This window comes from Ostrea edulis, chromosome 10, assembly GCF_947568905.1.
Source record: "Ostrea edulis chromosome 10, xbOstEdul1.1, whole genome shotgun sequence".
In the NCBI taxonomy this organism is placed as follows: domain Eukaryota; kingdom Metazoa; phylum Mollusca; class Bivalvia; order Ostreida; family Ostreidae; genus Ostrea; species Ostrea edulis.
Window position 1 is genome coordinate 23,004,444 of NC_079173.1, and position 24,145 is coordinate 23,028,588.

General features: G+C 35.4%; 1 protein-coding gene across 1 annotated transcript; it reads right to left on the reverse strand.

Annotated features, from left to right (window-relative positions):
• Positions 1 to 1,274: 1,274 nt before the first annotated feature.
• On the reverse strand, positions 1,275 to 24,049 carry LOC125665554 (PMS1 protein homolog 1-like). Its single transcript, XM_048898251.2, has 14 exons — positions 23,691 to 24,049; positions 20,296 to 20,581; positions 17,496 to 17,776; positions 16,184 to 16,306; positions 12,067 to 12,195; positions 10,859 to 11,617; positions 10,316 to 10,399; positions 9,360 to 9,444; positions 8,720 to 8,849; positions 8,155 to 8,361; positions 6,239 to 6,430; positions 5,618 to 5,742; positions 1,852 to 2,009; positions 1,275 to 1,634 (listed from the first exon to the last, which is right to left on the reverse strand). Exons 1-14 carry the CDS (start codon positions 23,841 to 23,843, stop codon positions 1,440 to 1,442), a joined length of 2,907 nt encoding a protein of 968 aa, XP_048754208.2. The 5' UTR covers positions 23,844 to 24,049; the 3' UTR covers positions 1,275 to 1,439.
• Between the last annotated feature and the right edge of the window lie 96 nt (positions 24,050 to 24,145).

Sequence of the window (24,145 nt, forward strand, 5' to 3'; positions counted from 1 at the left end):
GGGAAAATTATAGACATTGATAGACGACTTTGGTTGAACAAGGAATATGGCAAGGTGGACTCTTATCTGGGTTTCTATATACACTTTATATCAATGACTTGCTTAATGAACTTGGTCACCCCAACAAAAAACTTTGGAATTCATGGTATAGAATCATTGACCCCAACTCTTGCAGATGATATTGCCTGTTTATCGTCAACTCCGCACTCACTCCAGAATATGTTAGATGTAGCATACAATTTTTCTTGTAAATGGAGATTCTCTATTCACTCCATTGATCACTAGTTTCAGAGTACCTATACACCTCACCAGTGACTAGTTTCTGAGTACCTATACGCATCACTGGTCACTAGTTTCTGAGTATCTATACGCCTCACCAGTGACTAGTTTCTGAGTATCTATACACCTCACCAGTGACTAGTTTCTGAGTATCTATTCACCTCACCGGTCACTACTTTCTGAGTATCTATACACCTCACCAGTGACTAGTTTCTGAGTATCTATTCACCTCACCGGTCACTACTTTCTGAGTATCTATACACTTCACCGGTCACTAGTTTCTGAGTATCTATACACTTCACCGGTCACTAGTTTCTGAGTATCTATACACTTCACCAGTCACTACTTTCAGAGTATCTATACACTTCACCGGTCACTACTTTCAGAGTATCTATACACTTCACCGGTCACTAGTTTCTGAGTATCTATTCACCTCACCGGTCACTAGTTTCTGAGTATCTATTCACCTCACCAGTCACTACTTTCTGAGTATCTATTCATCTCACCAGTCACTAGTTTCTGAGTATCTATACACTTCACAGGTCACTAGTTTCTGAGTATCTATACACTTCACCGGTCACTACTTTCTGAGTATCTATTCACCTCACCGGTCACTACTTTCTGAGTATCTATTCACCTCACCGGTCACTAGTTTCTGAGTATCTATTCAACTCACCGGTCACTAGTTTCTGAGTATCTATACACCTCACCGGTCACTAGTTTCTGAGTATCTATTCACCACACTGGTCACTAGTTTCTGAGTATACACTTCACCGGTCACTAGTTTCTGAGTATCTATTCACCTCACCGGTCACTAGTTTCTGAGTATCTATACACCTCACTGGTCACTAGTTTCTGAGTATACACTTCACCGGTCACTAGTTTCTGAGTATCTATACGCCTTTGCCATGGCTTTCGCTGTTTTTAAATCTCATGTAGTACAATCTTTTTATGTAAATCCAGTTTAAAGGCTTTCATAGAGAAAAATATACATCGAAACAGCATACATTTAATATTGGAAAAAAAATTGGCAAAAGTAAATATTAAAAGAAAAGAAATTTTGCTCATACATGATGTGGATAAGTTTGTAATTGGATTATGCACAAAGAAATACAATCTTGTATCAATAAACACTTCATTGTGATCATCACTGGATACTTTTAAATTTCATCACTCTGTGAATACTGCGTCAGAGGCAGATTACTCATATCATACACAGCATAAAGAAATGGTTTATCATGAAGACAGCTACAACATCCCTTTGGTAAAAGTTCTTTAACTTGACACAAGAGCTCCTGCATATCATCAGAATCCTGTTGCCGTGGTAACTGCCTGGCCATTCGGACTGCCTCGGACTGAATTATATAAAAAGACACTTGCGATATACATAATTTTAAAGTGCAATATTTGGAGTCTCTAATAAAAAAAATATTGAAAAATTCTTGTGCAAGATAAAGATCTCAATCTGAAAATTTAAATCTTAGTTACCAAGTGTTGAAAGACCGTGAGTTAAAGTTTAAACTTTAGACTAGTATATGATGATTTAAAATACCAATGGTTTAATTCTCTTACCTTGAGATAATTGATGACCTTGAGAGGTCGTGAACTTGAGATGGACTTTGCCCCTGTGGTGTCTATAAGGTCAAGGATCTCCTTAACATCCTCTGGTCCGTAAGTAGGAATACAGGGGGACAAGGCAGATAACTCTACTTGCACATCACAATTCACGTCTGTGAGGGAAAATATCTAGCCATTTCAATGTTATGAAAGGTCAGTAAAATGTTCTATCATATCAAAGTACATCTAACAAACTACTCTTAAAATTAGTAGGACAAGTGCATTAATTAAAATGAAACAGTTCCTTCAATTTCCAATCAATAACACTGGTATTTCATTTTAACTTAAGATGCTTGATACAGAGAATGCAGGAAGAAATGCCATTTTGAAAACCATTTACTCAAACGAGAACTCTCTTAATGGGATTAACACCCCCCCCCCCCCCCCCCCCCAACAACAACAACCCATACTACCACCACCAGACAGGGGACACTTAAAAATGGCATCTTTGAAAATGTTTGACAACCCTCCCCCCTCTCCACCTGAACCATGGGCCGTAAATTTCATAACTTAAGAAGAAGACATTATGGACATCATAGCCATGCATTTAAAAAATTATTTTTTAAACATTTTTATAATGTGGCCATATAGACCCTGCCCCAGGAGCCATGAAATTCAGTTTAGTAGAGAGCTCTACTGACATCATAAATCATGCATTTAGTTTTTCTCATTGGGAGTAGAGAAGGTGGGGATCCAGGTTAGAATAGGTCCTCAGTACCCCTTGCTTGTCGTAAGAGGTGACTAAATGGGGAGGTCCTTCGAATGAAACTGCAAAAACCAAGGCCCTGTGTCACAGCAAGTGTGGCACGATAAAGATCCTTCCCTGCTCAAAGGCTGTAAGCACCAAACATAGGCCTAAATTTTGCAGCCCTTCACTGGCAATGGTGATGTCTCCATATGAGTGAAAAATTCTTGAGAGGGACGGTAAACAATATTCAATCAATCAATCTAAGATCTAATATATTTCCACTATATGGCCATATTAGCCCCGCCCTAAGGCCTGAACCCTTGACCCAGTGGTAAGGAATTTCACAATTTTGATAGAGAACTTCATGGACATCATAACCATGCATTTAGTTTTTCTCAAATACATATGGCAGTAGTAAAAAAGATTTTCAAAGATTTAATGCATGTTCGAATCAGTATATAGGGCCTGAACCCCTGACCAGAGGCCATGAATTTCACAATTTTAGTAGAGGGCTTCATTAACATCATATCCATGCATTTAGGGTTTCTCCCATATATGTATGTGTGGGAGTAGAGAAGATTTTCGAAAATATGGCCCTTTTAAAACTTTGAACCCCTACTATAGCCTCATCCTGAAGTCATATTCCATTGTAGGTAAAAATTTCAGCCTACACGAAAAGATTGGATGCTTTAATATTAATGACACATTCTATCCTTGTGTGTCTTGAGAAGACTTGAGTTTTCCTATATAAAACAAGTACAAATTTGAGCCTCTCTTCAGGCTCTACTTTGAACCCAAGGTCAAACAGGATTGTACATCACATAAGGATGCTTTGTGACAAAAAAGTAGGCCCACGAAGGGTCAAAATCAGTCCTGCCACAGAAATTAATGAAATTGGTGGAATATGATGTTAAAGTATCATGATTTAATTAAAACTACAAATATTATTATTCAAAAATCTTTTTTGTACAGTAGGGCCTCCGTGGCTGAGTGGTTAGAGCATTGCGCTCAATATCACACGGCCTCTCACCTCTGTCGGTGCGGGTTCGAATCCCGCTCGCGCCGTTAAAGGACACAACGTATGTTTCTAAACTTTTTCATTTTTTCAGCAAAATTAACTCTTTTTATGCCTAAAACTACTTTAAATGTGTTTTAAATGAAATATTTTGTGTAGTTTTCGAGTTTGAAAGCGATGAAATTCAAATCTTGCGATATGCATATTTTCTTTCGCTAGTTTACGTGCTATTTTGTGTGACGTCATATGCGCCCTCGGGTTTGAAAACATCCATTAGCCATTTCATAAACAGATTAGATTTAATCGACAAAAAACCAATTGTCACGTTAACGGCTTGTAAATAATAATGCATCAAGATGTTTTGTGCCGTGCTCGGGTGTACTAGTTGTCGGTAGAAAGGATTTAGACTGAGTATTTTTCAATTTTTCGAAGGAAGGTACGAGAAAAAAGACGTGGATAATTTTTTTGTTGGAGCAAGAACTTTACCTTAAAAAACACACCCAATCACCTTTTCAAACATCGCTTGGACAGAGACCCTGATAAACTGCGAGAAAATGGATATATCGAAGCTACATGTATAAGCACTGGTAGGCCTATAGCATACATTCTGTTTTGCTCTTCAAATTCAATACACACTCGGATCAACTGACCTTCACCTTGTAACAACATATATCAACGATACAATGTAACTTCTACCAACTGGTAGATTTACAACAACAAAAAATAAAGATACAAAATAATTGAACTTTTAATTATACAAATAATAGAATATTGTATTTCCTAACTTTAAATTGAATTATAAAATTATTTCTTTATTGAACTCGTAGCATCTTGAGTGCGTCAGTAGGCTATAATGCCGTGCTCCCAGTTCGTACTTCCTAAAAACGTGCAGATCACAATTCAAAAATAGTAATAAGATTGCTTTATCAAAATAAAATAATGTGATTACCACTTTAAATTTGAATATTTTTATTGATTTGTGTGTGTGTTGTCTTTTTCTTTCTTTCCGAAATGCACGCGTGACAATAGCTTGGCATAGGGCCTAGTTGTCAACAATTTAGCGTATCATAATTTGTCTAATCCAAAAATAAATAATGATTGCACTGTTTATTTTAGAAAAACAGCGCCAATTACAGATGTATAAAGGAATAACATCCCCAAACAGTTTGTAGACAGCGACCCATATAAACCTTATTTACTCACAATTTTGCCGATTTCATACACGCTTTACTCGCTATATTTGGGTATTTACATCGTTATTTGTGTACACTGGTGGCGAACACATATAAAACTCGGACAATTTATCAACATCGATTTAAATGTTGCCCATGGTAAATTAATTAGGCCCCTAAAAGTTGAGTTTTTAATAATATCTCGCAGTACTTTCACAATCCGAAGGGCGCATGTGACATCACTGTACCACGTGACTACCTACCTAATTAACTTGACTTTTTGAAATCGGGGCTTAGATTTAAGTCTGTATTGTGGTTATTTATCGCAAAATTTCGGCGAACGAACTATTAGAATTAATTACTATAAGCATAAAGAAGACAAAATGCATGTAATATTGTATACTTTGAAAACATGAGATGTGTCCTTTATTAAGTGAGAAAGTTTCCCAGTTTACTTGCGGAAGGTCGGTGGTCTCTTCCCAGGTACATTGTATCTGGGTTCTCTCTTCCACCAATAAAAACTGGGCGCCACCAGATAACTGAAAAATTGTTGAGTGTGGCAGAAAACATCAATCAATCAATCAATTGTACAGTAGATATGTTCAAAACTGTCTGAATGGCTCTTCAAAAGAATTTTAAAAAGTGAAAAGATTAACAGTACAACAAACAGGAAGATGTGGACAGACTTTGATCAGACTTTCACATTAGGCAAACCTTCTCCATACATCAGAAAAATCAGCATCGCCACTCAATACAGTTTTGGAATCAAACTTCATAATTCATCACTAATTGTTCTGTATGAGTGTACTGTGTAATCACAAACTTAATTTACAATTTGTAACATACCAAAAAACAGTTTGATATGAATGCCATTACTGGTGAACCTTTGGTCCCGCAGGAGTGGGTACATCTCCGAGGTCCTGTACTGCATCGCTAGGTTCCGAAACGTTTCCCAATGGTTGCCAAACATCCTACAACAAAATCTGATTATATACGAGAACACAGAAGTCTACCACTGTTAAATTCTATAATACAGACACAGCAATGGACTTGTTACACATACACACATCTATCTGTTATATAGACACAAAACTTTAAGGTGTATTTGTTACTGTAACAGTGGATATTTTTACGCTGAGAGTTAAGTACGTGTTTTTCCATGTCCAACATTACGCATGGGAGAAAAATTTGCAGTAACTGAATATAATATATATTATATCAAATATTCATAACTATACTCATGGGGGAAACTTATGCGCTTATTACCTGACCATGTAATTAGTGTAAATTTCCCCCATGCGTAAATAACCATTTTTACAGTACATGTATATAGACAGAGACGCGTGGGGGGGGGAACTTATGCGCTTATTACGTGACAATGAAATTTTATTTAGTGCAAATTTCCCCCACGAGTAAAAAAAACATATTTTTACAGTATATATAGATTGCTGTACTTATTGCACTTACCCTGGACTGACATTGACTGGCTTTTCTAAAGGTTCCGTGGGTAAAACATGGTCTTTCAACAGTCGGTGGTACAAAACAGTCTCATGGATACGATGGGGATTCAAGATATGGATTTTGTAGTCATGGTAACACATCCACATACCACATGACTTCAGAGGACCAATCAATTCCCACTGTGAATTGATTGACTGACTGATAATAAAAACAGTATTAAAGGTACAACATACTAAATTCAATTATAGCTACATACATGTAACTGTACTTATTCTAACACCACCACCCCCACCCCCAAATACAAGAGACCCACTATGATTTTGGACCCGACCTGGCACCAAAACCTTTACTCCTGGGGTCAGTTTGGTAAAGGGCTACCTGCTCATTCTTAGTATCCATTTCGTTTCAATTTAGCATCAAGTGCATTACAGAATAATGAAATATTTCACACATAAACACAACAGTTGCATATGCCAAGTTGGGCCCAGCCCTGAAGTCAAAACCCCTACCTCGGGGATCATGAAATTTACAATTTTAATAGAGGCCTTCCTGCTCTGCATGTCTATGTACATGTATTTAGTTTTTTCTTACACGTGTGGTTGTAGAGAAAAAGAATTGTGAAAATTGATCAATTTTTACCCCACACCTAAAGCCCAAGGGGTGCAGGAGTCCTGAAAGAACAAGGTACTATTGTGTACATAAAAAGGCCCCAAAAAATTCTCAGATTTAAATGCGTCTTGAATCAAGCTTGATCTGTGTTTTGAATAAGTTAAATACATGCCAAGTATACTACTGCAACTTAAATCAAAGTTATTTCTTATTTTATAGCATTATTACGTCATGAATTTTTAAAAAGTTCTTCTCGCCTTTTTTCAAAAAGAGCTTGATAACTGTTAAATTTCATCTAGATTATTGCTTAGGAAAAGGTGTGCCCATCCGTCGAGCAAAATGAAATTAATATATATTGTGTATTAAGAAAAGATGAAAAATGTGTTTGAATATAAATTTGCTCGACGCATTGGGCTGTATGTTTTCTGAAAGGAAAACCCCCGAATATTTGAAAATTTTCATTGATTTTTACATTTTTTGGCAATTTTATGCCAACTTCACGCTCCTGTCATACAACACAAAGCAATTTGGGATCAAATTAAATGTAGTTTGGATTTGCTTATATATTCCTTATTTGAATGCCAGATTTTGGGACTCCTACTGAAATCATCTATTTTCTGGGCCAGATAACTATAGAAAATGTCTCTACTTCTTTGTAATCCATACCCCCCTTGTTCCAAAGATGCTACATACCAAATTGGAAAAGAATTGGAATGGTAGTTATCAAGAAGTTAAAAATGTTCAATTGTTAACACATTTAGTCACTGACCATTTTGGTCCCACCCTGATTCCAAAACCCTTAACCATGAAATTTACAATCTGAAAAACTATTCAATTCTTTTTTTTTTTTTTTTGGCCTTATAAATCATGCTCAAACCACGGAAAAATGGCTCCATTAGAAATGATGATTTTACAGTTTCTTAGTTGGGTCTAAAGGTACATGTAAGCATATTTGTGGGCTTTGAATTTTGTGTTTGAAAAATTGTCTCTCCCTATGGTATATTGTTTTCGGTTTGCGTATTATACGAATTTTTCCATACTACATACACCTACAACAAAACTATTGGAAAAACCAGACTTTCATGAAAATTAGTGTTATGTGGAGTAGATTAAAGTTTGTTCACATCATGACCTCCCTTGGCCTGGTTGAGGTTAGAATTCGGATCTAACTTTAATGTTTTAGGTAGGTAAATGCAACGGTTCAGGTGAGCATTAGGACCCATGGGCCTCTAGGTGTCTCGTTCAATACTAAGGTTTTAAATTCTGTGCATGCTGTTAAAAGACATTTTATGGATAAGTTGTGTGACATTAACCTCTTTGATGGGCACGATGAGAATCTTCGTCTCAGCTTGTCCATGTTGAATGGTACCGTCTGCTCCTTTCTGGGGACATGGGTCTCGTTTGGTGTTACATGTCTGCCGGCCGTCTTCATCAATTGATCCTTTATTGATGGCGCCGGATTAAACTTGCTTTTCTGAACTTTGTTTCTCAGACTCTGGTTCAGGACCTTGTTGGTTTCACTGTAGTCACAAATGGTACGGAGAGAAATAATTAAAATGGAATGCGTCATACGGGTTTCGTGAATACACTGTGAACCCTTTTTATAATCCAAGTGATCTTGCAGTTCGCACACTGAAAAGGTCTTTCAAATATCAACAACAGTATTCTGGTTCGTGAGTGAATTACAGACAATTAGTATATCACTTGAGTTTGAATTTACAATCAAATTTCCTCTTTAATAGCAAATTCGAACCTAAGTGATATAATTGCCTGTGGATTGAATAGTTTATCACATATCAAAACTAATGTTAATCTAAAAAGACTTTGCTACATGTGTGTATACAATTAAAATTTGTATGAAGAAAAAGCAAAACTTGCCCCTTTCCTATATTAGCTGCCCCAGCTTTTAGTTCATAAGTGGTTTTCTCGGACATACACAAATTATCCCAGCCTTCTCGGATCATTTCAGCAATTTTGCTCTCTGGATATTCCGGATTTTCGGAAACAACTGAAGCAGGAAAAAACAGTTTTATGTCATCATCACAACACCACCTTCTTTGATCAATATTAAAAGAAAAGATACCGTAATAATGAATTTATCAACAACCGAATCCTGATTTTCAATATTAAAGATAAGTCATGCGTGTAAATGTAGAAATTAGTACGAGCCAGAATATTTGTTTTAGGCATTTCAAAAAACGACCTGTCATCAAAAATGTTCCAGACCAAATTGTGGCAGAATGAAAATGTCGTTAAGTCAAAAGGCAATAGCCAAGGAATTTGGGGTTGTTTTGATGCAAGAACTCGTCCAAGTTTTTAGCAATAATATTTTTGCTGCTCAATATGTTACAGATGACACCAATAATGTACATGTTTCTGGGAGAGTAGGACTTCAATGATTCCATGTCTTTGGAAAGTTATACATGTAGAATTCAAAAGCATTAGCTTCAGATTTAATTTTTTCTTCTGTTTTGTGAACAAAACAATTTACACCATCCATTTCCACCACTATACGTACTTTTTGGAGTCATCTTCTGGGCAAATAGTTTAAATGCATTCTTTTTCTGGGGAGTTGAGAATATACCACTATCATCCAAATTTACCTAAAAAATAGAAAATTTAAACTCTTGGAACAGCCATGTCCCCTGCATATTCCACATGTTTGAATAAAAGATTTTTTCTACGGATGTTACTCTTATAGTCCTCAATCAATACTGTATAACAGGTTTTTTCCGTGGGGTGATAAATTTGGCTTATTCTAGATTCTGCCAAAATTTCTGTAGCTTTTCCGCCAAAATTTCACTCACCAAATAGGCACCAAATTGCGACTTAGATATTTGCAAGAGAGATAACTCTTCCTTGTCTGCCAAAATTTATTAGCATACCTTTGAACCAAGAAATTGCCAAATTTTAGACCCGCGAAAAAAAATTCACTATACTGTATAACGAGTAAATCAACCTGTTATTTTCTATTTCCGTTAAACATTTTACAGAAATTCAGATGCCTGCTGTAAAATGCAGGTAGAACAGATTAAGTTGCAACTGAATTTTCATTTCACAAAATCATTCCATCTTCATCAATTCTGAAAATTTAACATGGTTTCCCCCCCCCCCCCCCCCGATATTTCCCCCATTTATACAAAGTTTCTATGCACAATATTCCAGACCAAGTTTATGCCTAAATTTTGTACGAAACTAATACATTTACAATTATAATGTTTTCCCAACCATTTATTCAAAATCAAACTTTATCCATAGTCCTGATAGTGCTGGGAACTAATGAAGTATAAGTGAGGAGAAAATCTATGGCTGGACTGGGAATCAAACCAGAGCATTACTAGTCAGGTGCTCTAACCACTGAGCCGTCCAAGCCGATATCCACGGTCCGTATAGCCCTAACTACTACATTAAGAACTAATACTTCTAACACTAAATAAACATTACCAACAAGCTTTAATAGGTCTCCAATAGTACCTCAAATGATTTCCTCTTCTTTGGTGGGGAATTTCCAATGTCTGGGGAAAGTGGGCGTTTCCCTTGACATAACAGCTTCACTGGCTATAACAGAATAGGCCTCAGCTAAATGTGTTTGATCAGACAAGCATTATCGTACCAAGCTTACATACTCTACTAATTCATACACTATATGTACCTTACAACTACATCTACATTACATCATATATATTCTAAAGGGGCATGGACACGATTTGAGCTGAAAATTTTCAAATTCTATTTTTCCATTTTTAATGTTTACAATGCTTAATTAACAACCGACATTAAAAATTTTGCTGACCATTAGAAATACCTAAATTAAGCATTGTAAACATTGAAAATGAAAAGAATTAAATTTGTAAACTTTTCAGCTCAGATCGTGTCCTTTAATTAATAATGGTTTCAAATTAATCTGTAAGACTCTTTTAAATTAAAACAATAAAATCTGTAATCTACAATTTACAGGTAAATTCTAAGATCTGCAAGTGTAATCGTCCGATACTTAACTGCACTTTGACCTTTTACCTCTAAGGACCCTCCACTAGAATTCTTTAACATTTGACCTCTGCTCCACTGTTCTCCGTTTGATCCACCCGTCTCTTTAATATGATCCTCAGTGACTGAAGTAGATGTTGTATTTACAGCAGTTTCTCCGTTACATGTGTCTGTGTTATCTGACCAGGGCGACATAAGGTCCGACAAAGCATCATCAGTTAATTCATTGTTGTGTGTGTTAGTTGTGATACTTGACCTTTCCTTGGGGTCAGCTGGGGTCATAACATCAGATGATTCATCTGTAGGGTCTCTAGCATTTGCAGTTTGGACATTTACGGTCTCTGTCGTACGATCATCTTCTTCAGCAGATTGGAGACTGTGTCCTGAAGAATTGGATTCTTTTTTAAGAGTTTTGGGTATACATGTAATATTTGGAATCTCTGGGATATCTGAACACACTGTCAGACTTTCTGTAGCAACTCGTTCAACATGACCCAATTCCTGGACTTCTTCTGGTTCCTTATCAATGGGAATTCTAAATACAGGAAGGGAGTTGTCCAATAAGCTCAGATCTTTTGTAGCTATGACCTTGACCTGGTGGTCTGTGGTTACCATGGAATCATGGTTGACTTCATTTTCCGGATCAATGGTTTCAGTTATTGACAATCCTGCCGCATTCTCCCCTCTGTTTTGCATATTGATGTCTAACATTTGATTTTCCACCTTGGACTGTTGTATAGGATTGTATGTGTCTTTCAAATAATTCTCCAATAATTCCATAACAATTTCCTGAAACAAGATAATATTTAAAATATGCTACATACATTCTGTATACTTATACAGCAATATAAATCAAAGTACTGAAAAGTGCTAAGCTGATTTCATGAATTCTGTCTGTTAATGAGCACAGCAATACAAAAAAAGAGGTTTTTTTTATGATTTCATTATGGTATAATATGATAATAGGTTTGCAGGTCCATAGAAATGGAATGGGATGGCACCCTCAACTTTTTGTTTTTTTCCTCATGAATTATATAGAAAATCAGTAAAATATTTTGCCCATCACTTTGAAATTGCTTCCAAAGGACCTGTCAGGAATACTGCAGGATGGTAATGTTTTGGTCTGAATAACAGACAAGTCACCATCTACCCTATAGATATCTGTGTATTTCTATAAAATGTTTTTATGATATCCCACCCTATAGATACTTTCAGTACTTTGATTTATGATATCCTACTTGTTTGTGAAGGAAGACTCGTGTCTTGTTTGGTTCTACGTTGACATCCAAATCCGCTGGCGGAATCGTGACGGATACGATAAACACAGGATACCTCCCCTTCTCTAAACACAGATAACTTCTTATCATCTGGAGATAGAAGTTTACATATATACGTGTAAATCTATCCGATTTAATTTCATTTGTAACACACAAATCAAGATCAGGAGATTTTTAGTCATTATGTTTAATAAACATTAACTTATGGGTTAATAATATCTATATTTTACGTACTTAAGTTTTTATATAAAAAAAAATAAAGAATCAAAGGCCTGAAGGGCCTGAGAGTCGACTCTCTCTTCATCTGCTCGTCAATGTTTTGGGAAATTACAAAGTTTCTGTTTCTGCAACTTAAGAATTTTAATTTGTAAAGTCTTGGGTATATATTTTAACATAATGTATATACTTAAAGATAATTTACACTCTAGGCCTAGAGAGGAATTTTGAGAGTCATAATTCAAACAAAACATTGACTTATCATGACATTGTTTCCCTGAACAATTCTTGAGAAAAAAATATTTTCCTATATACTGTTTCCAAACACAACATCGGAAAATGTATTCATTGCACTCTCTTTGATCCCCTTTACAAGAAAAGGTAATCAGTATGAATCTATGGTCCATCTGTAAGTTTCAACAATGCACATATTCGATATTGAAATGAAAATTCTTATCACTTTGAAGGTGACCACTGAAGCAAAGTGAAAATCTTGAAGTAAAGTTAAATAAATTGGAAAACAACTTTGTAGAAAAACAAATTTTATTCAAAAAGATAAATTTCGACTAAAGATGCCTAAAAATGGAGACAACGCCACAACTTTGGAGAAGCACATGTTGTAGAAGAATGAAAATAGCACATATAGATATATAAAAAAGAGACTTTGTTTTCATCAATACGAATTGTGAGCTCGGATTTTGTGCACAAACCTGTTATAATCATGCGTGTGCAAATTGTTCTTATTCTTTAGTTGTTGAAATTTCAAGACCGTTTGGTAAATATCATTCCTTTCTTATCCATACTCTTTAAAACTATTCCGATTATGATTCTGCGCGACATAACATGCAAATTCTCCAACACTAGGGTAAATCTATTCGATTTTTTGGATTTAGAATTGACTGAACTATTTGTTGCAATATCTAATGGTTGTTCTTGAGTTGTATCATGCAAGATGTCATCGGGTACCTGACAAACTGCAATGCCCTTGCTGTTATACCTGGATATTGATGCCATAGCTATTCCCCGAATGACCAAACCATGTAATTCAAATTGTTCATTTAATTGATTACCCTCTGAACATAAAGATTTGAAAAGGGATACAATTTCAACTCCACAGATATTTTTTTTATCTCATCTCCAAGATAATCTGATAATGACACAGTAAATTATTTCAAACAATTTCCCCCCAAAAAATGTAATCCGGAAATTTCATTTTTGATGGAATAGAATTTCATGACAAATTTCCCACTGATAATTCATTGTACAAAAAAAAAACTTTTCAAATTATACTTCAACAAGTTCAAAGTCTTTTAATTCCCTTGAAGTAATTTCTTGGGCTTATAAATTACGTAATTTATACCAGCCACGGCAGTTTAAACACTATGGGGTTCTTCTTTTTTCGCGTTTCCCAAAATGTACCTTTTAAGATTGATAAAATTATTGTAACATATGCAATTTGGGTTTAATGTGACGTTACCTTGAATAAAAACGCCCGATTCTTTACATTTTAGGTTCTGACAGTGAACATCGTTGTAGCCTTTGCAATGCCAATAAACAATACTTTTATCAACATATGCACAAATGTAAGTACATGTGTACTTACGATTTGTGCCTCCTTAAGTTGCTTAAGTCTTCGATGAAATGTACGTAGATATTTTCGCCCTATAACATAAATTTCGGTGAACACACACTATCAGTCTCTTCGCCAACTTCTGTAAACACATGCTATTTTTCCCGTTAAACGTCACGCGACAATGTTGAAATTAGATAAGTCATTCTTGAAATAATATATTCATACGCGCTCACGTTGTCTAAAAAACAGACCAGACAAAACATTTTTAAAGGAGAATTTGCAAGTTATGTCGTGCAGAATCATAATCAGAATAGTTTTGAAGAGTATGGATAAGAAAGGAATGATATTTACCAAACGGTCTTGAAATTTCCACAACTAAAGAATAAGAACTATTTGCACGCGCATGATTATAACAGGTTTGTGCACAAAATCCGAGCTTGCAGGTAATAGCAAGGGTCTTCTCGCCACGCAAGTCGACTCAAAAATACATCAAATATTTGAACAGTTGAACTTTGGTATTTCGAACAGCGATAGCTCGAATACCATGGACATGTTGAAGTGATTTGGAAGTCCGAACCACTTATTCTTTAATTAAGTACAGTATAATTTGTCCAAACCGGCCTCTGAGTACTCCGGTGCTCTGTCAATTCCGGCCACAAAATATAGTCCCTAACATTTCTTTAACAAATCCTTTATTAATAATTCCCTGTACTCCGGATACTGCGTATTCTGTATATCGGCCGGCTTACACAGTCCCAACTGCTATCAATTAACTTTAATTATCCTGCGTAAACCGGCCCCTCAATGATACACCACCCTAATTGTTGCGGTCAATTGTATTTGGTGTACACAAGGTCCCAACTGCTTGTAATTAGCTCTAATTATCGTGTTTAAACCAGCCACCCCACAATGACCAACCTGTCGGTATTCGGTCGATCACACGCGGTGTACACAAAGGGTGTCTCAAGGGAAGCCACAGGTAAGTAAAAGAGTGAAACTGGCAAGGAGTCGCGATCACTTTAAAATAAAACCTGATTTTTAGGGGGTGCACTTTTCAATTATGACAGCACCACGCACGAGGTAATGGCGCCCCCTAACGACAGAGATGAGAACTGACAATAAAAGACAAAGTTCAATTAATCGATGAATTCGATACATTCTTGGAATGAAATAAAAAATCGGCAACAATCCCGTTATGTTTTCCAAAAGCAGGGTTTTCCCCTCATGGACTTCTCGGAGCTCTACGGCGAGTCAGACAGTGATGATATGCAGTTAGTTAGCACAACTCACCATGTCCGGTCAATCACTCAGCATTGCATTAATTTCCGTTTCACAAATTGAGACAGTTGAAAGCGATACATTTACAATGAAAGCTGGGAAAGACAAATTTTAAACGAACACAACACAAACTTGACGAACGTACATAATGTAGCACTTGATAACGGCGATGATGTAGACGAAATCGACAATTTACCAACAGAAAATTGTGCGAATAATTCCCAGATTTTAAACTGTTTAATAAAAATTGAATTTTTTTCAAATGAGCACGACAATAAAACACTGACATTTATATTTTTACATTTTGAATTCTTTTGTGATATATTAAAACGTTACCAATCATTACACACGTATGCATAGATAGTGAATACAAGGGAAGCAACTATCATTATTGTCAACATTCTGCACTCCGGACTCTGTGCAAACCAGCCAATTTCTTTGGAACCACACATAGCCGGTTTAGACAGATTATACTGTATTTTACCCTCAATATCTCAAATCCTCAGATATCTCAATGTTTTTTCTCAGTCCCACCGAGTTCGAGATAATGAGGTTTGACTGTATGTTGTAAGACACATATTAGAATACAGGCTTTAGTCATAGGACCTTTTGTAAAATGGGCAGGTGGATCTTAGATAAAACCCTATATGCATGTGACATATGCTAAGCTATCATGTAAATTATTCATGACAACACAATACACATATTTACAATGATTGCTATAATTATTTGACATACCCCGGTACCTAAACCAGTCTAATGATTATAGGTCTCCGAGACTTTCCCCTATTGATATACTGTATGCTGGGAAATTTTCACCTTTGCCATTTTCACAGCGGGCCATTGAAATATGATTTCGCCTGGTCTTGAATTGGTTCAAAGTAATTTTTTGCTACTTTAAAGTCATTAATGAAGTTATGTTCACCCAGTTTTAAAAAGTATTATTATCCATTTCTGGTCAAGACAAAATGGATGAAAATAAAATGGGGGATGAAATATACGGTACTTTACCTTTTCAATTTCTTTATGATGGACAGGTCTTTGGTTAATAAAAACAAACCCCCTGTCTTTTACGCTGCGAGACACTGCGGACCAGTCACACTCTGGAGAAGGCAAATATAGGTCCATTCTTACCTGAAAAGATTTTACAGCAAATATGATATATTCATATCATGCCGTTTTCGTTATGCAAAACATTTCTTTAAAAATGTGTAAAGTTATGAAAAGCTGGGCCTTTACCAGTATGGTGCTATGTAGCAAAAATTGGGATATGAATGAAGTTGTTCTTAAAACAATGAATTACAAAAAAATCATATTTGATAAATTGCCTGGGTATTTAACCTCTGAAGAACAGTGGAAACAGAAAGAAGGAGTGCAGATGGAGATGGTAGAATGAGGTCAATATGGTAGCAAGAGACAGAGTGGTTTGGAGAGAGAGTGTCACAGCCTTATGTGCCTCCTGGCATGGAGAGAACTAAATGGTTGTCACAGACAGATGCCAGACAGACAAAGATGACAAAATGACTGTTATGTGTTGCTATGCTTCGCAGGCAACCCCAAAAAATATAAGTCATCCTAAAGTTACAGTAAATGAAATCAAATATTTTTGAAATAACTGAAACTCTTCACATGAAGTTTCATAGTTAAAGCTCAAACAGTAGTTGATATATCAACCAGAATCCAAGGCATTAAAGACAGACAGACAGATAGACAATGAACAGAGTTAATATGTATTTTTTCTGCATGTGCACTACTATATACAGACAGACAGACAATAGATAGAGTCGATATCTATTTTCTCTGTATGTGCACTATTAAATACAGACAGATGGACAGACAATGGACAGAGTCGATATGTATTTTCTGCATGTGCACTACCAAATACAGACAGACAATGCACATAGTCAAAATGTATTTTTTGTATGTGCACTACTAAATACAGACAGACAGACAATGGACAGAGTTCATATGTATTTTTTTGTATGTGCATGCACTACTAAATGAAGACTGAGGACATCTGTCCCAATTCACAAATGCAATTAAAATCTGATCTCTGATCCACCCCAATAACCCCTAGGTGACATTGTCAACTCTATAAGACTCCATCCAGGTGCATTCATATGCTGCATGTGTAACTGGGTATTCACAATAATAGGAGAAAATTGTCACCACAGTGGTGTGACTAAATCCACATTTGTTATTCTGAATTTTGATCTTATTTAATTTAATAAATCTTTGCACAGAGACAAAATCTTTCTGCTGTACCGTAATCTAATGGAAGACCAGAGGATCAAAGATTTTGATTTAATTCCTGTTCACCTACCTTTGGGAATTCGATCACTAGCTCTTTCTTTTGAAGATTACAGCTGACAGTTTTCCCCAGAGTTTCCAGAATGGCTGTTTTAACATCTGGAACAGGATTTTTCTGCCAGATAATTCCTTTATCATGGCGGAGATTAATCCGTACCACAGGGGAGACAATTCCGTATGACAACAACAGGTCTTCAATGCGTTTTAGTTCATCTCTCTTTTTCTTGTTAGTGTTATAAAACTGCCTCCTCACAGGTAGGTTCTTAAATAAGTTAAGAGCAGTTATTGTCGTACCTGTAAAAAAAATAAAAATTGAATTATCAATTGATGGCATGTTTTTGTGGTATGTACATTTATTATAGTAATCATCATTACTACTAGTCTACTGTATCATTAAAAATCTTACATCAATTTGAAGCCATATCACTTTAAAATAACTTTTATTCAAGTACAAAATACTTTTTAAAAAATTTGCAATTAGGCTAATTCAACTTAATTGATAGATTATCATCCCCACCCACCCAACAAAAATCAACCCACACAAAATCTTTTTATTTTGCGAAACTTGCGATTTCCAGAAAATTTTCATGTCCGACTCTGGTATTTACACTTTTTGTTTACATTTCCCGTATAGCAACGTGAAAAGCCATGTGAAGAAAAATAGATATGGTTTTCTTAATTCCTCACGTTCTTACGGGCAGAAAGGAAAGGATTAATGTTCTTCATATCTTGGAGAAGTTTGGTATCTTTCTGTGTTTGAAATTAAAGCTTAACCTGGAATTCGTCTGTGAAATAAGCATCAGATTGATATCCATGGCGTTGACAAAAACTCGTTTGTCATTAATATTTTTCTCAAAAAAAAGAAATCAAAAAATAAAATCCTCCCAAACGCACCACATACTTTTTGCTGACCCTGGATGATAATCTACTAATTAAGTTGAATTGGTCTTAACCTCTTTCTAACAAAGTATATGTCATCGCAAATCAGTCATTATGTTCATAAATACATAATATGTACAAGTTTTATTTACTAGTTAATATTACTTATTAGAATTAATTTCCCCATCCCTGATTTAAAAAATACCAAAATATAAGTTAATTTACCATTTCAATATATCTAATTAGACTTAATTAATGTAAGAGACAAGAGCAGAAAGAGTTCTCAGGAATATGTATGGACTGTGTGCTTTTATTCTCCATTACATTGTACAGGTACAAGTGTACAGACAGATGAACAGACAATCAGTGGACTATTTCTAAATACGTAGTCACATCTTCTTTATTGATATACTTGCATGTACAGCTTCTATCCAAGAATGATTTTTTTTAAAAAAAATTGTCTCAGTATCCCTTGCTTGTCGTAGAAGGCAACTAAATGGGGTGGTCCTTTGCATGAGACCTAAAAAACCGAGGTCACGTGTCACAGCAGGTGTGGCACGATCAAGAACCCTCCCTGCTCAAAGGCCAAAAGCGCCGAGCATAGCCCTAAAATTTGCAGCCCTTCACCGGCAGTGGTGACATCTCCATATGAGTGAAATATTCTCTCGAGGGACGTTAAACAATATTTAATCAATTAAAATTGTATATCCATGTATAAAGCTCCCCTATACATATTATTTATTACAGTCACATATGATCTTAAGCTCTTAATCATTTAATGATATGTTTACTTATTACAGTCACATATGATCTTAAGCTAGTCTTAATCATTTAATGATATGTTTACTTATTACAGTCACATATATGTATGATCTTAAGCTCTTAATCATTTAATGATATTTTTACTTATTACAGTCACATATGATCTTAAGCTCTTAATCATTTAATGATATGTTTACTTATTACAGTCACATATGATCTTAAGCTTTTAATCATTTAATGATATGCAGATTATCATAGTCTGACAATTAATACAACACTCTGCAACAGTTTAAATCATTCATTAACTGAGTCCAGTAGTACCAACCCTGGAAACAATAGGCATGGCTTGCAAATGATGAATTACTAATATATATTTGTACATCTACTAGAATTCAGGTTATTGATAATGCATGTAAAGTCAGTTCTTGATTCAAATTTAGAATACCCCGGTACAATTTTACCTTTTCATACGTACATCATTCCATTTAATACATACATTTAAATTAACACACAGCAGGAGTCGAAATTAACTTTTTCAAGCACTAGTCCGTACGGACTAGTCATTATTGATGTTCACTCGTCCGCAAAGCATTTCACTAGTCCGTCCAGTATGAAAGGTGAAGATAACGAACAGTGATCAATCTCATAACTCTTATAAGCAATACAAAACAGGGTTCGAAATTAACTTTTTCAAGCACTAGTTCATACGGACTAGTCACTGTTGATGTTCACTAGTCCGCAAAACATTTGTGCATATTCGAAGAACGGCGGTCTCGAATGCACTCCATGTGTTTGGGAGCTCAGGATGTCATAGTCACACAAACACATAACCATGTAGGTAATTAATCGACCATAAGTTCAAACATCTAAGAGACTCGGACAAATCTTGCTAAATATCTTTACCATATTCAAGATTGATTTCCGGATTTTCACTAGTCCGTACGGACTAGTGCTATAGAGAGTTCACTAGTCCGACACGTTTTTTCCTAGTCTCCGACTTACGGACATGAGTTAATTTCCAACCCTGCAAAGAATTTATAAATTGACTGAAATAATCATTATCAATAAAATTATTCTCTTTATGAATTACCATCTGTGCTTTCAAATTCACTGATTTAAAAATTTTGTGGAGTTAGCTCTAAGAATGACAAGAACTGAAAATATACATGTACCTATTCCTAGATGGGAGGGTCTAGATGAAGTTATCTGCCCTTGGTAATTAAAACTATAGGTGGAGCTGATTTCCTCGTTTGTGGTACGGGTAGTGATGGACAAGTTAGACACACTGCAGAGAGACCCCAGAGCCTCACCCCTGAAGCCATAGGTCTGTAAATTCTCTAGGTCAGAAAAGTTTGTGATTTTAGAGGTGTGGTACTTCTTGGCCACAAATGGGACGTCTTTCACTGGTATCCCTGATCCACTGTCTCTGAGCTCAATTTTGTCCAGTCCATAGTTTTCCTTTATTTAACAAAAATATGTCATGCTTGCAATGATGTATACTCTCATTACACAATGAAAAATTGAAAATAAAAATATCCAAGCACTTTCAAAACTAGGCCAAAATAAAATTTCCGGTTTCCCCCGACTCAATCTACCTACCTTTTTGCTGCTGACCCTAATATATATTGACAATATATACATGATATTGTAGTATTTAAGGGAGAGAGGAGAAAATCTTTGGCTGGACCAGGAATCGAACCCGGGACCCCTGCATTACTAGTCAGGTGCTCTAACCACTGAGCTATCCAGGCCGATATCCATGGTCCGTATACCCCTAATTACTACATTCCTCTCTCCTTAAGATCAATTATAATTTTAAAATTGTCTTTCAATATCAACCCAGGTTCTTTTCGCCCCTGAAAGGACAACCTGCAAATCCTGGGGTGGTCAACGGCACCAAATGTAGTATTTAAAGTTGTGCAATCAAATATCATTAAGAATACCTTTTACACAGATCAAAAGTAAGTAATATATCACACACATTTTAAAACTGTATAGTATATTCCTCTATCATATACGGTAATACCCATCAACGTTTCGTTTTTTGATACTGTGGATTTCACAGAGTGTGATATCCGGATTTCCATACTGGTTTTCTGATTCCGTATCAGTATCCTCTGAAACTGCGTTAACATCACAATGACGTCGCAATGCATCAACACAATGTTTTTTTGTGGAAAATATTGAACGACGTGTCACAAACAAAACTGTGTACACAAAATATAATTTCACTATATGTCTGATTTTTGATGATTTGAATTACATTTAGTATCTTATAAATGTGGATTTAAAATGCCTAAGAGAGTATATATATATATTATTACTACAGTAACTTGATCTGAAGAGTTGGATCACATTTCGATGGCAGGCGCGGCCGGATCATCGGATCAAACTCAATTGCTAAGTAAGATACTTAAAGAATAAGTGTTTAATTGGTACTTCCAAATTATCATTTTGACATATCCATCCATATTCATGAGTGAAAATCCTCGAAAGGAACGTTAAATAATATCGATATATCCATGGTAATCGAGATATCAGTGTTCAATTAAGATACTGAAGTTCCACTGTATCAATAAAATAGACCCAATGTTTTGTTATTTTTCAGTTTCTATATGAATTGGTCTTTAAAAATTTATTTATATTATAAGATTTGACTGATAATAGTGTTTAGAAGGAAATTAAATTCTGCCAGATCCTTATAATCTAAAGTGCATTGGCTTGTCGATCAATTACAATTTATTTACAATACAAGTATTCGAATCTTTTGTCATAGAGAAAAATTTTAAATTGTTTCTTATGATACCCAAAATTAATTGTCTCTCTATTTGAAGAATAATTGCATTCTTTAAAGGATAAATTATGAAACTGATAACTTGGTTATCTTTACTTTTTTATTATTATATATCAGCCACATTTACAACTTCAAATTAAATTCATAATTTTTTACACTAAGATCATCATAAACGTTACAGCCGTCACATCATTGACAATATTTTTGAGGCATCGATATGGAAAAACTATGATTGTTGCAGTCAATAATCTCAGCAAGATTCGCCAAAGCTGAATATTTGGACTTGACACCTTCAGAAGATCGAGGCATCAGTCCAAATATCCAGCCTCGAACAGTCTCACTGAGATTATATAGTTGGTCAAAACTGAATGCTTTAAAATTGCTGGGAATATATTACAAAGGAACCTAGCTGATGGCAAGCTAAACTTCAAAACAATTTAAAAAATTCCAGTTGTAACCATTTCTGGATGATCATGTTAATTTATTTTAAATATCATATCTTATTTTACGGATTGCTGCTTCCTGCTAAAAATGTTAGAAGTATTGCAACATTAGTTTATTACTGGTAATTCATATCCATTATCAAAAGCATTATTTTAAATCAGTAAGCGAGGTAAAATTATTATGATACATATTTCATCAAGTAGAATGTGTGCAACATCTACACATAATGACATTTCTTCTTCAGCATGGGCCAAAATAAAATATTTGTGTTTCCTTTTCCATTTCACTTCCCCAAAATTAGGTAGATAGGTAAAACATTTTATTTTATTGAAATATTTTATTTGAAATCTTAGTTTTTGATACACTTTGAAAACATGTCTTACCTCTATAAAGGCATACATATAACAATTTTTTTCAAACATTTTGAAGATCAACAGTAGTCAAAATGTAATTCAGAGAAACTTGAAAAAAAAAACAAAAAACGATCCTGTTTGAAAATTGCAGAGTTTAATTTCATTTAATAGAGGGCGAAGCCCTCTCACGGCCCGAAGGTAACACGTATATACATGTTTAAAAGGAAAATATAGGGAAATAATGAAAAATTAAACCATACCTATGGAACTTGAAAAGTTTGGTACTAATGGCGTCGATTCGAATATTATCGCGTGGACATGTATTTCTCCATTTTGAATCTCGTCTACCCTAGTTCACGTCGTTCTGAGATGTTACATAAAATTCGTAAAAGCATGTAAATCTTATTTTCTTAATCATGTATAATCACTCCACGATTAACGCCATGTTTGTTGTTGTGGTTCAAACGCTATGTTTGTAAATTTCCTAAATAACGACGCTGAATATGACGTCACAATGTACTGTTTACATCAATTGCGTTATATTTCCCGCGTTCAATATGTAGACGGATCAAATATCCAAAATTAGGATGCTTTGATACAGTTCCGTCCTCGTGCTAACTTTGGGTTGTCTTTGTTCTGTTTTGGATATAGATACCAATGCCAAAATTTGTTTGCTTCGCCCTCAAACACGGTCACGCCGTAAAACATATTATACATATTGTCAATAAAATCACCAAAAAAGTAGGTAGGGTCGGGAAACACACACACATTTTATTATTTTTGGCCTCATCAAAATCAATCGACGCGACACAATTTGGAATATCAATGTATACTTCAATTTGGGTGAATATGACCTTTTGCTCGATGGGAATGAGGAATTGTATCAGCTTCAACTTTAGAAACCTATGTCAATCAACCACTCCAGACTGTAGAGCTGTGCAAAATACAACTATACGAGTAAATAATCAATATTTACCAAACGCAACTCAAGCGAGGTAGCACCTGCATCAAGGGCATTTTCTATCAGTTCTTTCACAACGCTGAATACCGATGTTATCACTTGAGTGCTCCCTAATAAACGGATTGTTTCTTTGGGAAGTTCATGAAGTAATTCCTGCGATTCAGTCATAACGAAAGTAGAAAAAGCGCGCGTGCTGAAATAGAAAGTCGTTGGATAATTCGCTCATAAATATATTCTCATGGAATTCCATTGATGTTTGTACACTTTCATAATGAATTACAAACATTATCGATAGGATATAATAATTTTTCTGACATTGAAATGACTATGGCTAAATCATTTTTGAAGTTTAAAAAATCAGTAACAAAATTATTTCCTCGGGTTCGGAATGACAGCTGACGTTTCTGGCCGTGCGGACGTTTCGCCCCTGAGGACGTTTCGTGCTAGGACGATTCGCCCCAAAAGACGAT

Excerpts from the sequence above, each read along its gene's own strand:
- LOC125665554 (XM_048898251.2), bottom strand. The coding sequence starts at position 23,843 with ATGACTGAATCGCAGGAATTACTTCATGAACTTCCCAAAGAAACAATC. Across the intron at positions 17,777-20,295 it reads ACCCTCCCATCTAGGAATAG|GTACGACAATAACTGCTCTT; the intron begins GTACATGTATAT and ends TTTTTTTTACAG. Across the intron at positions 5,743-6,238 it reads CCAGTCAATGTCAGTCCAGG|GATGTTTGGCAACCATTGGG; the intron begins GTAAGTGCAATA and ends ATTTTGTTGTAG.